The sequence below is a fragment of the Myotis yumanensis genome, unplaced genomic scaffold (assembly GCF_028538775.1).
Source record: "Myotis yumanensis isolate MYYU_CA2020_CCGP unplaced genomic scaffold, mMyoYum1.0.hap1 SCAF_2, whole genome shotgun sequence".
NCBI lineage: Eukaryota > Metazoa > Chordata > Mammalia > Chiroptera > Vespertilionidae > Myotis > Myotis yumanensis.
This window is the reverse complement of record NW_027223753.1, coordinates 117,566,659-117,579,609: the sequence shown is the minus strand read 5'-3', so window position 1 is coordinate 117,579,609 and position 12,951 is coordinate 117,566,659. Positions and strand designations below refer to the sequence as shown.

The window sequence follows — 12,951 nt, the reverse complement described above, 5'->3', positions numbered from 1 at the left end:
GAGGCAACCGATTGATGTTGTTTCTTTCTCATCAATACTTCTATCTCTCTCTCCCTTCCTCTCTCTAAAAATCAATAAAAACAAATTATTTTTTTAAAAGATGGCTATCTGCAACTCAAGGAAAGAGGCCTTAGAGAAAACCACACCTGATGACACCTATCTTGAACTTCTAGCCTACAGAACTTGAGAAAATATATGTTGTTTGGGCCACTCTGTCTGTGATAGTTTGTTAAGGCAGCCCCAATAATTCCCCTTAATAAAGGAGGAATTCGGAAGCTTAGAGACTAAGTTGATAGATTGGTTTAAAACATACATAAAAGAAACCTTGGGAGCATTCACACATAAGTGAGAGACCTGAGGCCAGGGATTCCTGGACTGAACAGGTAAAAAGGACAATGCCAAGGACATTTACATTATTTACTCTGAAAGTAATACTTGTAAATATAGCTACTAACATATTAAACTGTGGAGAAACATATATTATAGGGTTTAAAAATATGGACACATGACCCACACTTTTTAGCTTACAATTCTGGTTTTGTTTATGATCCTGGGTAAGTTAGTTAACATTTATGTGCCTCAGTTTCTTTATCAGTGGAGATAACAAGGCCAATTGCATAGGATTTTTGTAACAATTAAATGAATAGGAATATAGTAATGTATGTGTTATCTATCATTTTTATTATTATTATTATAAGCAGATACTAGTCAAAGTATTGAATCAATCTTCACAAAAATTCTTAGGTGACTGAAACATGGTGAGGTAAATTTAATTACTTATGATAACACCATCAGTAGTAGTGGACCTAAGATTTGGCCTTAAATATTTGGACCCATAGATTATTATGCTCCATAGGAACAAAATCTTTATGTACAAAGCATCATAAAAATTCTAAATAGACCACTAAACAGGTGTATTTGTGTTTATAAGATTTGCATTAATCCGACAGAGACCACAAGGGAGTACACCAAGAAAGCATAAAAGATGCGGAGACAAAAAAACATGACAGAAATGGAGGATATGGAGCTAAGAATCGCAATTTTGAGGGCTTGCCATAAATTTGTGCAGAGCCTCACGAAAACTAATGAGACCTTCGATGCTACGATAAAGAAATTAGAAAGTAAGCATACACGGACTGAAATAAAGAATATTATACCCAATAGCAGACCAGAGGAGCACAAGAATCAAACCAAAGATTCGACAAAAAACACCCAATTGGAAAAGCAAAATGAAAAAAGAATCCGAAAGTGTGAAGATAGTGTAAGGAGCCTCTGGGACAGCTTTAAGCGGACTAATATCAGAATTATTGGAGTGCCAGAAGATGAGAGACAGCAAGATATTGAAAACCTATTTCAAGAAATAATGGCAGAAAACTTCCCCCATCTGGAGAAAGAAATGGACTTACAGGTCCAAGAAGCGCAGAGAACCCCAAACAAAAGGAATCCAAAGAGGACCACACCAAGACATATCATCATTAAAATGCCAAGAGCAAAAGACAAAGAGAAAATCTTAAAAGCAGCAAGAGAAAGAGGCTCAATTACCTACAAGGGAATACCCATACGACTGTCAGCTGATTTCTCAACAGAAACTTTGCAGGCCAGAAGGGAATGGCAAGAAATATTCAAAGTGCTGAATACAAGAACCTACAACCAAGATTACTTTATCCAGCAAAGCTATCATTCAGAATTGAAGGTCAGATAAAGAGCTTCACAGATAAGGAAAAGCTAAAGGAGTTCATCACCGCCAAACCAGTATTATATGAAATGCTGAAAGGTATCCTTTAAGAAGAGGAAGAAGAAGAAAAAGGTAAAGATACAAATTATGAACAACAAACATGCATCTATCAACAAATGAATCTAAGAATCAAGTGAATAAATAACCTGATGTACAGAATGAACTGGTGATTATAACAGAATCAGGGACATAGAAAGGGAATAGACTGACTATTCTTGGGGGGAAAAGGGGTGTGGGAGATGCGGGAAGTGACTGGACTAAAATCATGCACCTATGGATGAGGACAGTGGGTGGGGAGTGAGGGTGGAGGGTGGGGTGGGAGCTGGAAGGAGGGGAGTTATGGGGGGAAAAAAGAGGAACAAATGTAATAATCTGAACAATAAAGATTTAAAAAAAAAAAAAAGATTTGCATTAATCCAATTGACTTATCCAAGTGACAAATTTACAATTTAAAAATATTCATTTATTTTACCACTGCAGTCTGAGCAGTGGAGAATGTTTAGACTGTGTATTGGAACAATGTTTCTCTTTATTCTAATGACATTATCTATTAACTAGAAGCCTGGTGCACAAATTCATGCATGGGTGGGGTCCCATGGTGGGGACTGATCAGGGGTGGGGCCAGCCAGACCCCAGCAGCAAGCTAACCTACCATTCAGAGCATCTGCCCCCTGGTGGCCAGTGCACATCATAGTAACTGGTTGACCAGTTGACTGTCTGTCCCCTGGTGGTCAGTGCACATCATAGTGAGTGGTTGAGCGGCCTTAGCATATCATTAATATATTACACTTCAATTGGTTGAATGGATGACCAGACGACCAGACACTTAGCATATTAGGCTTTTATTATATAGGATAAGCAGTTAAGGGAAAATTAGATGATAAAAAGTTGATTGAGGTAAACAGAAATAAACAGCTTTTAGTATATATTCAGAATGTTTTGCCATATGCATTTTTAAGAAGTAGAAATATCTGAATCCCAGATTGAACAGTACATTCTAAAAAAAATACTGATTACACTGTTCCCATTACAACTTCTTTACTTCACAAACAAGTTGTTACAACTGATGGAAGAAGGCATGCTATATTTCCTCTGCTATACAGGTGTGTGGATTGAGAAATACCTCCTCATTTTCTCTAAGTACAATATCGTACATGCAGAGTGGTGGTCTGTGAGAGAGAAAGAGAAAGGAATAAAAACTCTTGGTAAAACGACAAAGTTTATTTTCTTGTCATAAATATTAGAATATGTTATGCCTATAACCAACTAGTTCTCCAAATGCTGGGCATTGGAACATGCCTATGTCATGGTTTCCACTCTCTTATTGGGCTATACTGGGATAAAGTAGACACATGGGGCAGGAGGGGAGATTCTGTGTGTTTCCACTTATCTCTTTGCTGCTTCATTGGAATATTTACAATGTGTGGTAGATATTGTTGGATACTCAGATAATTGAATAACTGAAACCTGAACTCATCTCAATAGTCAGGCCACCTCTTGCATCACTGATAGTCACTATGGAAGAGTTAGGTTGAACAGCATAGACAAATGTTGCAATATGATTTAATCAATTATTTTTGCCACCCACTAAAATGGAAGTAATGTGTAAAGTATTCTATATCTTGGAGAGATTGTGTAGTTGGTATTTGAAGATTTCTGAGAAGTCAAGTAAATCAGGCATCTTGTCTAGTTATCTTCTTGTTAATATCTTGAAAACCTTAAAAAAAGTAATTAACTGGAATAAGACAAGATTGGCAAAGGTTCAGAAAAGTAGCTAAAGAAAAAAAATGGTAGCAATAAATACAAATTTTCTGTATCAGCAACAGAACTTAGTCAAGGAAAATGGGGTAATTCAACTTCATAGGTGCTGGTAGTTCACCTTAAATGGTCATTTGCACTTATCTAGTTCAGGAGACACATTGCTCCCAGTCTTCTTCTAGCTTGGTTAAGACATCATTGAATAAAGTTTTAAAATATTCAACAGGTAGGTTAAATTATTCAATTTTTAAATAAAGCTATTTTCTATTTCTGCTAATATATTTGAAAATGATAAAATATAGACATTCATATCTAATTATAGAACCTGATATACAATACTACAGTATTTTACATTTAAAATAATAAAGGTATGTTAAAACTTTATTGTTAACTAGAGGCCCAATGCACGAAATTCATCCGAGAGTAGGCCTTCACAGCCTCGATCCCTCCCTCACAGTTCCGGCAGCTGCCTCGATCCCATGGCTGCAGACCCAGCTTCATCTGAAAGATCATCTGTAAGGTCGTCTAGAAGAACGTCCGGAAGTCATTCCAATATTCAGCCATTTGGTCGATTTGCATATTTCGCTTTTATTATCATAGATAATATAGCAGTAAGTGTAAAATGATAGTATCTTAATCTCATAAGATTTTTTAGATTTAGCAAAAATATCTTTTTATTACATTACTAGAGGCCCAATGCACGAAATTCTTGCAAGAGTAGGCCTTTCTCCCCCCGGGTGGTGACACCGGCTTCCCTCTGGCATCCAGGACCTGGGCTTCCCTCTGGCCGCCGACAGGCACCCGGGACCCGGGCTTCCCTTGCAGCCCTGGCTTCGTCTGTAAGGTTGTCTGGAAGGATGTCTGGTCTAATTAGCAAATTACACTTTTATTATTATAAATTAGAGATCAGAATATCATTGAAAAATCAGATTCATCCTTTCTCCATTATTAAGAATTAAGTAGAGGAATGACTTTATCATTCCCCCACCCAAATTTATATCAATTATTTATTCTGCTACATCCCTTATTCACTGAATGTGCCTTCAGTGTTCTGGATCTCCCTCCACCTCATTTCTTTAAAAATTCTCATGTGATTATGTTTTTTTAATGGTTTTAAGACAGACAGAGAGAGAGAGAGAGAGAGAGAAAAACATAAATGTGAGATACAAACAGTGATCTGTTACCTCCAGTATGTGCCCTGATTAGGCTTTGAACCACAACTTAGGTATGTGCCTTGACCAGGAATCAAACCTGCAACCTTTTCTTGTACAAGATGACACTCCAACCAACTGAGCCACCCATCCAGGGCTCCACCTCATTTTTTAACTTGCCACAGTAGGACAACTATGTCATTAAACTTACTAATGGATAAATTACCTCTGCCATTAAGTGATTCTGCTATTCACATATCTATAACTTATAAAAGGATAATATGCTAATTAGACCAGACATCTTCCAGACGACCTTCTGGATATCCTTCTGGACAAAGCCATGGTGGCGGGGCCAAGGCAGAGGTGGTTAGGGGCAATCAGGCTGGCAGGGGAGAGAAGTCAGGGGGATCAGGCCAGCAGGGGAGAGCAGTCAGGGGGATCAGGCCAGCAGGGGAGAGCAGTCAGGGGGATCAGGCCAGCAGGGGAGAGCAGTTAAGAGGATCAGGCTGGTAGGGGAGAGCAAATATGGGGATCAGACCAGCAGGGGAGAGCAGTTAGGAGGATCAGGCCGGCAGGCAGGTGAACGGTTAGGAGCCAGAGGTCCTGTAGTGTGAGAGGGATGTCTGACTGCTGCAAGGGGTTCCGGATTGGAGAGGGTGCAGGCCGGGATGAGGGAGTCCCCCCCCTCATGCATGAATTTTATGCATCAGGCCTCTAGTTTATAATATAATATTAGAATTACCAAACATGCAAAGAAGCAAGAAAATGGACCCACATGATGGTCAATCAATTGAAACTAACCCAAAACTAGCACAGATATAAGAATCAGCAGGCAAGGACCTTAAAAGAATTATTATAACTGTATTCCATGCATTCAAATAGTTAAGTAGAGACATAAAAGATTAAAAAATCAAGCCAAATCCAACTTCTAGAGGTGAAAACTACAATGTCTGATATGAAAAGTACCCTGGATGAGATTCATGCCTGATTAGACATTCTAGAAGAAAAGAATAGTGGTCTTAAAGACATAGCAACAAAATATATTCAAAAGGAAGTAAAAGAGGAATCAAATTTAAAAATTAACAGACCATAAGTGAGCTGTGGGATAATTTCAAGCAGCCTAATAAACTTGAAATGGTCGCCAAAGGGAGAGGAGAAAGAAAGGACACAGAAAAATATATTCCAAAAAATAGTTACAAATTTTAATAAAACTTGATGAAATCTATAAGATCATAGACCCAAGAAGGTCAAAAACTCAAAACACAAGAGGTATGAATAAAATTACATGTCACATAATCAAACTCTTTAATATCAGTGATGAGAAAAATCTTAAAACTAGCCGGGGGGGGGGGGGGGAGGAGAAGCATATTTTCTTTATAGGAACAAAGGAAGGATAGTAACAAATTTCTCAATTGGATAAATCCATGGTAAAAGACAGCACAGCAACATCTTTAAAGTCAAATGAAAAAAAATCTGTCAAACTAGAATTCTATAACCAGGTAAATTATCTTTTAAAAGAAGGCATCAAAAAACTTTTTCAGACAGAAGTCTGAAAAAAAAAATAACAACTAGCAGACCCATACTACAAAATCTTAAAGGAACTCCTTTAGTCAAAATATAAATTGTACCACATAAAAGTATACATCCACATAAGGTTTAGAAGTACACCAGAAATGATAACAAAGTGAATAAATATATGAGTTTTCCTAATTATTTATAATATTTTAATAGTTTTACTCTTTAAAAATATGATACATTGCATTTTGGAATTTTTAGCATATGTACAAGTAAAATGTATGCCAACAACACAACAAAAGCTAGAATGAAAAAAGTGGAATTATATTATATACAGTTTTTATGTTATATGGTAAGTGGTAACATTCACTTAAAGGTAGACTGCAATAAACTAAAGATTATAATAGAAATCCCCCCAAAAAACCTCTAAAATAAATTTTAAAGAGTTATAGATAATAAACCCACAAAAGAGAAAATGAAAGCATAAGACTACTCAATGTACACAAAAGAAGGCAGACAATGAGAAAAATGGAAACAAAGAACAGATAGGAAAAATATGAAGCAAAATAGCAAGATGATAAATTGAAACCCAACCACATAACAATCATATTACGTTAAGAGATGTAAATACCCTTAATAAAGTGGCAGAGGTCATAACATAATTTGTCATTAGAGAAATGCAAATTAAAAACACAAAGAGATATCTTAATACCTATTAGAATAGTGAAAACAGAAACAAAACAAACAATAAATCTGGCAGAAGTATAGTATTGGGTGCAGGAGAACAGTGGAATTCTGACAAATGTCAGTGGGAATGCAAAATGTACTATCACTTAAAAAACAGCCTGGCAATTTCTTATAAAGTTAAACATATACTTACAATATGACCCAGCAATCTCACTGATATATATTTATTCAGCAAAAATAAAAACTTATATTAACATAAAAATCTGCATGCAAATATTTATGTTGGATTTATTCAGAGACAAATATCAAAAACTGTGAACAAATCATATGCCCTCCAACTGGTGAATGGATAAATTAACTCTGGCATATCCATACATAAAGTACTATTCATCCAAAATTTCCATGGATATCAGAAATAATATGGGTACATTTTAAATATATGAAACTAAGTGGAAGAAGCCATACTTAAAAGGCTACAACTATATGATTCCATTTATATAATGTCTTGAAAAAGGCAAAACCAGGTACAGTGGTTGCCAGGGAGTAGGAGTGGGGAATGAGGTTGAAAAAAAGAAACAGCACAAGGCAGTTTCTGTGAATGATGGAAATGCTCTGGATCTGGATGGTGGTGGTTGGTTATATGACTCAGTGAATTTATCAAACTCATGGAACTCTATGCCTAAAAGAGTACGCTTTACTGTTAAGTTTCTAAAGGTAACTTTAGTCCAACTTTTCGCAGGAAGTTATACCAGGTCCCTCCACTGTGAATATCCTTCTCAGTCCCTACATTCGAAGGCACTGCTCTCCTGGAAAAACCTAGAAGAGAACTATGTTGCAGTCTCTATCACAGTCTGTTGCAGAGAGATAATTACTGGTTGAGTGCTTAACAGTTTAATCTGTACCATAAGGCATTGCATTTTTATTACACATGTTCCCAATAATTTAGCAGTGCTAATTCTCATTAATTGCACATTATCTGTTTGGACAGATCTAAATAGGAAAAGCAACTAAATTGTTATGACAATTATCTAGGTAATTAAACTTAAAGCGTACATTTTGTCTAAGCATCTGTTAGCATCTCCAGCCAGCAGGAAATAGTAAGAGTTTTGCTAAACAGTACAATGTATTTTAGTTTTTTTCCCCCTGGGTAGAAAATAATTGTACTTATATTTTATAAATTTAGTAAATATTCATAGTCTATTAAAATTACAATGCATGCTACCTTTTTCTCTGTGGCATATCCCTATGACTTCACCCTAATGAATGCATTATATATAATGTCTCTACATAACCCATAATTAAGAAGATAATGAGTCAAATATAACAGTGGTCACATCTGTCTGCCTTTCCTTTCCCTTATAATAAGTCACTTAAAAAAGATAAGTGCTTAGAGAAAGCAATAGCTGTCTATTAACTCACCAACTTTCTGTATCAAAAAGAAAGCATCATGAATTGAGGGGGAAGATTTGAAAAGGTTCTCCCGCCGTAACCGGTTTGGCTCAGTGGATGGAGCGTTGGCCTGCAGACTGAAGGGTCCCAGGTTCGATTCCGGTCAAAGGCATGTACCTTGGTTGCGGGCGCATCCCCAGTAGGAGGTGTGCAGGAGGCAGCTGATGGATGTTTCTCTCTCATCAATGTTTCTAACTCTCTATCTCTCTCCCTTCCTCTCTGTAAAAAATCAATGACATATTTTAAAAAATAATGAAAAGGTTCTCCCACCTTGATATTTCTTTTATGAATATAAAACAAGGAAAGTGTTCAAAGTGCAGAGAGTTGTCTATGCATAGCCTTTGTTTCTGATAAGCAAACATTGAGAAAAAATAAAGTATCTATACTAATAAAAGTGTAATATGCTAATTAGACCAAACAACCTTCTGGATGTCATTCTGGACAAAGCCACGGTGGCAGAAGCCGAAGCAGAGGCAGTTAGGGGTGATCAGGCCAGCAGGGGAGCAGTTAGAGGTGATCAGGCTGGCAGGGGAGCAGTTAGGGCACAATCAGGCTGGCAGGGGAGAAGTTAGGGGCCATCAGGCTGGCAGGCAGAGGCAGTTAGGGGCCATCAGGCAGGCAGGGGAGTAGTTAGAGGCATAGGCCGGCAGGCAGAGGGGTTAGGGGCAATCAGGCAGGCAGGCAGGCGAGTGGTTAGGAGCCAGCAGTCCTGGATTGTGAGAGGGATGTCCCAAATTGAAGAGGGTGCAGGCTGGGCTGAGGGACACACATACCCTCCATGCACAAATTTTGTGCACCAGGCTTCTAGTCCAACAATAAAGGAAAAACTAAGTTGAATATTCCACAAAAGATGGCAGCAGTTTACTTATAGTTAGAAAGAGAAAATTGCTTATAATCAAATCTACAATGTTGCAAAGCTTCAGGGACATTATGGTCATATTGTTATCTATATGACAGTGACCCTTGAAGCTACTGCAATGAATAAGCTTCACGATTCTACAAAGATTTAAATAATGACAAGAGTATCCAGTTCTAGCATTTGCCTAGATACACATGGATGGATTACCTTTGGTTCCTTTCACTGTTCACATGTATAGAACTAAATGTATCTTTCTCATTAAAGCTTCTATGTTGTTTTATGTAGAGATTCTAGCTAAATGTCTGGTATCTGGCCAAGATTTACATTATATGTTTCTTCTACACTATGGAGTTATCTTTTTTGTTTCTCTTTCCATTTATGATATACTAGTATAGGAAGAAGACTTTATTCCTGGAATAAACAGAAACAGAGAATGATAACTATAGCCTCTAACTTCACTCTTCACACTTGGGTTGCGGGTGAATTTCCCGCCAAAATATAAGATGGCGCGTTAAAATGCCTATATCTTTTGAAGTATGGGTTCGATTGAAATGAAATATTTGGTAATACGCAGTTACAATCGGCCCGAGTTTACACGTTTCCCGCACTCCACCGCAAATCTATATGAACCGAGTTTAAGACGGCTCCCGCGAAGTACGCGCAATTCACGCGAGCCGACTTAACTCGTTTCCCGCAACCCAAGTGTTCATACTCACCTTTCTTTTTATTTATGGATATTTTTAATTATTTAATTTGTTGGGATGACAGTGTTTAACAGGGTCATATAGGTTTAAAGTGTACTTTTTTTTTAATAAAATATCAGTATACTGCACTGTGTGCCCACCACCCAAAGTCAAACCATCTTCTGTCACCATATATTAGGCATACTCACATTTCTTATGCTCACAGAAGTATTAATGGGGGAGAATAGGAAAATATGATGGTGCAACAACCCTGGCTTCTTTAAACCTAGTTTTGGGGGATTATAAAAATACAGTTGTTCTTGAACAATGCAGGGGTTAGGAGTACAGATCTCCTGAGCAGTCAAAAATCTGTTTAACTTTTTTAAAAAAATGTTGATTCTTAGAGAGAGGGGAAGGATAAGGGAGAGAGAGAGGAAAACATTGATCAGCTGCCTACTGCACACCCCAACCAGGGATCAATCCTGCAACCAGGAATGGAATCAGCAATCTTTGGACACATGGCTTCATGCTCAAACACCGAGCCACACCCACTGGGCTGTGTTTAACTTTTGACCCTCCTAAAACTTGACTACTAAAAGCATACTATTGACCAAAAGCCTTACTAATAGATAATGTGAACAGTCAATTAACACATATTTTGTATGTTATATGTTTTATATACTGTATTCTTACAATAAAGTAAGCTACAAAAAATAAAATATTAGAAAAATCACAAGGAAGAGAAGCTATTTACATATATATGCATTCATGACATACTTAACTTTTAATTTTTTTATTTCTAGGCTATGTGGTTCATCTGCAGTTTTTCAAATTGTCACAAATCTTCAAAAATTTTTCCAGTGTATTTATTTTTAAAATAGTACCCATATATAAGTGAAACCATGCCATTCAACCCTTTAGCCCTTCAAACATGACCCTATAACCCCCTCCAATATACTTTGTCATGGAATGATGTTGCTAATATTCTTAAGAATATTCATATATTTTTATATTTTTGTAAGTATTTAAATCAAAGAAAAAGGACAGTAAAATTATCCCAAGATTTTTTCCATTATAATTACATCTTATTTATTGACTTTTGAATGACAAATAATCTTCTACCAAAAGTTACAAAATAACTTACTTTTCAAATAATTTTCCCAACTCCCCTCTGCTGATATGAATGTCAACTAAATGAATATTTTTATTATTGATTATTCAAAAATTCTTATTTACTAAATTCAACATTCATAGAAAGACATTTAGGAATTCAAATATATCAACACAGAAATATACAGAGACATAAAGTTGAAGTGCTGCAATCAGCTAAAGAGGAGAGATTTCTAGCAATCCAAAAACCTGTCTTGGTTGATGCACAGCATTAGAACAATTCATATATTCATACTGGCAGCTGATCAACTCATTAAAGATCTCTCAGTAGTTCTGAGTGCTTCACATGGGTGTTTTTCTGGAAATACGGATTCTGCCATGGCGAACATGTGCATATACACCAGGTGGACAAGGATAGTGGGAAGACCTCTTTGGTTGTGAGGACATGAAACCAAGAAGAACATATTAAATGATCTTAGAAAAATACCAATAGAGTCTCTTGTCTTTAAAAAATGGTACCCGCACAGTAATGATGGTGTCACAATTTTAGGAATGAAGATATTTGTGATATTTCTGACAAGCCAAGACAGGTGACTATAAAATTAGAGTGTAAAGTCAGATTCGCCTCATGCTGTTATTGTGCACATGCTAGAGTCTCACTCCTGTCAGCATATTCTTTGGGTTGAATCTCCAGCAAACTGTAGAATCTTATATACAGAAGATGAAAATTGACATTTTTCTCTTCTCAAATAAAAAGTTATAAAGTTAGGCAAAAGAAAAGATCATTGAAAATCATGATCATTTACATCTACTGTAACCATGTCTTATTATAGAGTTTTTAGCCATTGGACCTCATCTAAAGGATTGTATTTAAGAACTCTAAACCACTCTAAATACATATGCAATTATAAGAAATTATTGATAGCCCTAGCCAGTTTGGCTCAGTGGATAGAGCGTCGGCGTGCGGACTCAAGGGTCCCAGGTTCGATTCCGGTCAAGGACATGTACCTTGGTTGTGGGCACATCCCCAGTGGGGAGTGTGCAGTAGGCAGCTGATCGATGTTTCTCTCTCATCGATGTTTCTAACTCTCTATTCCTCTCCCTTCCTCTCTGTAAAAAATCAATAAATATATTTTTTTTAAAAAAAGAAAGTATTGATAAACTTCTAAGGCAGACATTTGTCTTACTTTTTTCATTTTTGTTATGTCTTATGAGATAATTGTGTGTGTTTTCCCTCACTTGGATAATGCAATTCCAATGAATCTCATCCAAATAAAAAAAAAAAAACAACAACCAGAATTCATTTTACACCTTTCAGATACATCTTGAAATACACAATAAACCGATATTTGAGTACAGGAATTCTTAACCATTTTTTAGCAAGCCAATATGTTCAAATTTAAAAGATGACCTATTTAAATAAAATTTTAATGTTCTTACCTTTCTGGATATGTAAGTGATTTTAACATGAGACGCTGGATGCTATATTGGCATGTGCAACATTGCTGATTAGAGTCCTGATAATATACCAAACCAATGCTTGAAATATTTACAACATCATTTAAAAACTGAGCAAGAATCTTGGCTTCTTGAAGTTTATAAAATAATTTATTCTTCCTAAACAGAAAAATTTATATACTCAGCATATTAGTAATTTGAAATATAATTTCACTCTAAGATCAATATAATATTAACAATGCAGGATAGAAAAAGGCCAATTTTTTAGGAAAAGTCCAAACAATAAGTGTTTGTTAAAGTATTTATTAAAATAATTTATACAGTAATTTAAAACAAAATAATAACAACATTTACATCCCCATACACAACATTTGGAAATACTTTTTTGGGGTAAATTGGGAAATTTTATCTTTCTGACTAGATGGTTAGATTGTTCATTTGTCTGAAATTAGAGAAGTCATCTTATGCTTCTTTTTATAGACCCCTGAACAGCTATCATGGAGTGGATATTCAAATAATAATCCTTTGTTGTTCTCTGCTACTTTA

At 36.2% G+C, this 12,951-nt stretch overlaps 1 protein-coding gene across 1 annotated transcript in view; it reads right to left on the bottom strand.

Moving 5' to 3' along the window:
* Positions 1-2,816: 2,816 nt before the first annotated feature.
* LIPI (lipase I) overlaps positions 2,817-12,951 on the bottom strand; it is a 59,955-nt gene continuing 49,820 nt past the window's right edge. The window contains exons 8-9 of the mRNA XM_070403754.1: positions 12,388-12,564; positions 2,817-2,904 (exon numbers count right to left, since the gene is read on the bottom strand). Of these exons, the coding sequence (XP_070259855.1) occupies positions 2,817-2,904; positions 12,388-12,564 (265 nt within the window). The remainder of the gene's footprint in view (positions 2,905-12,387; positions 12,565-12,951) is intronic.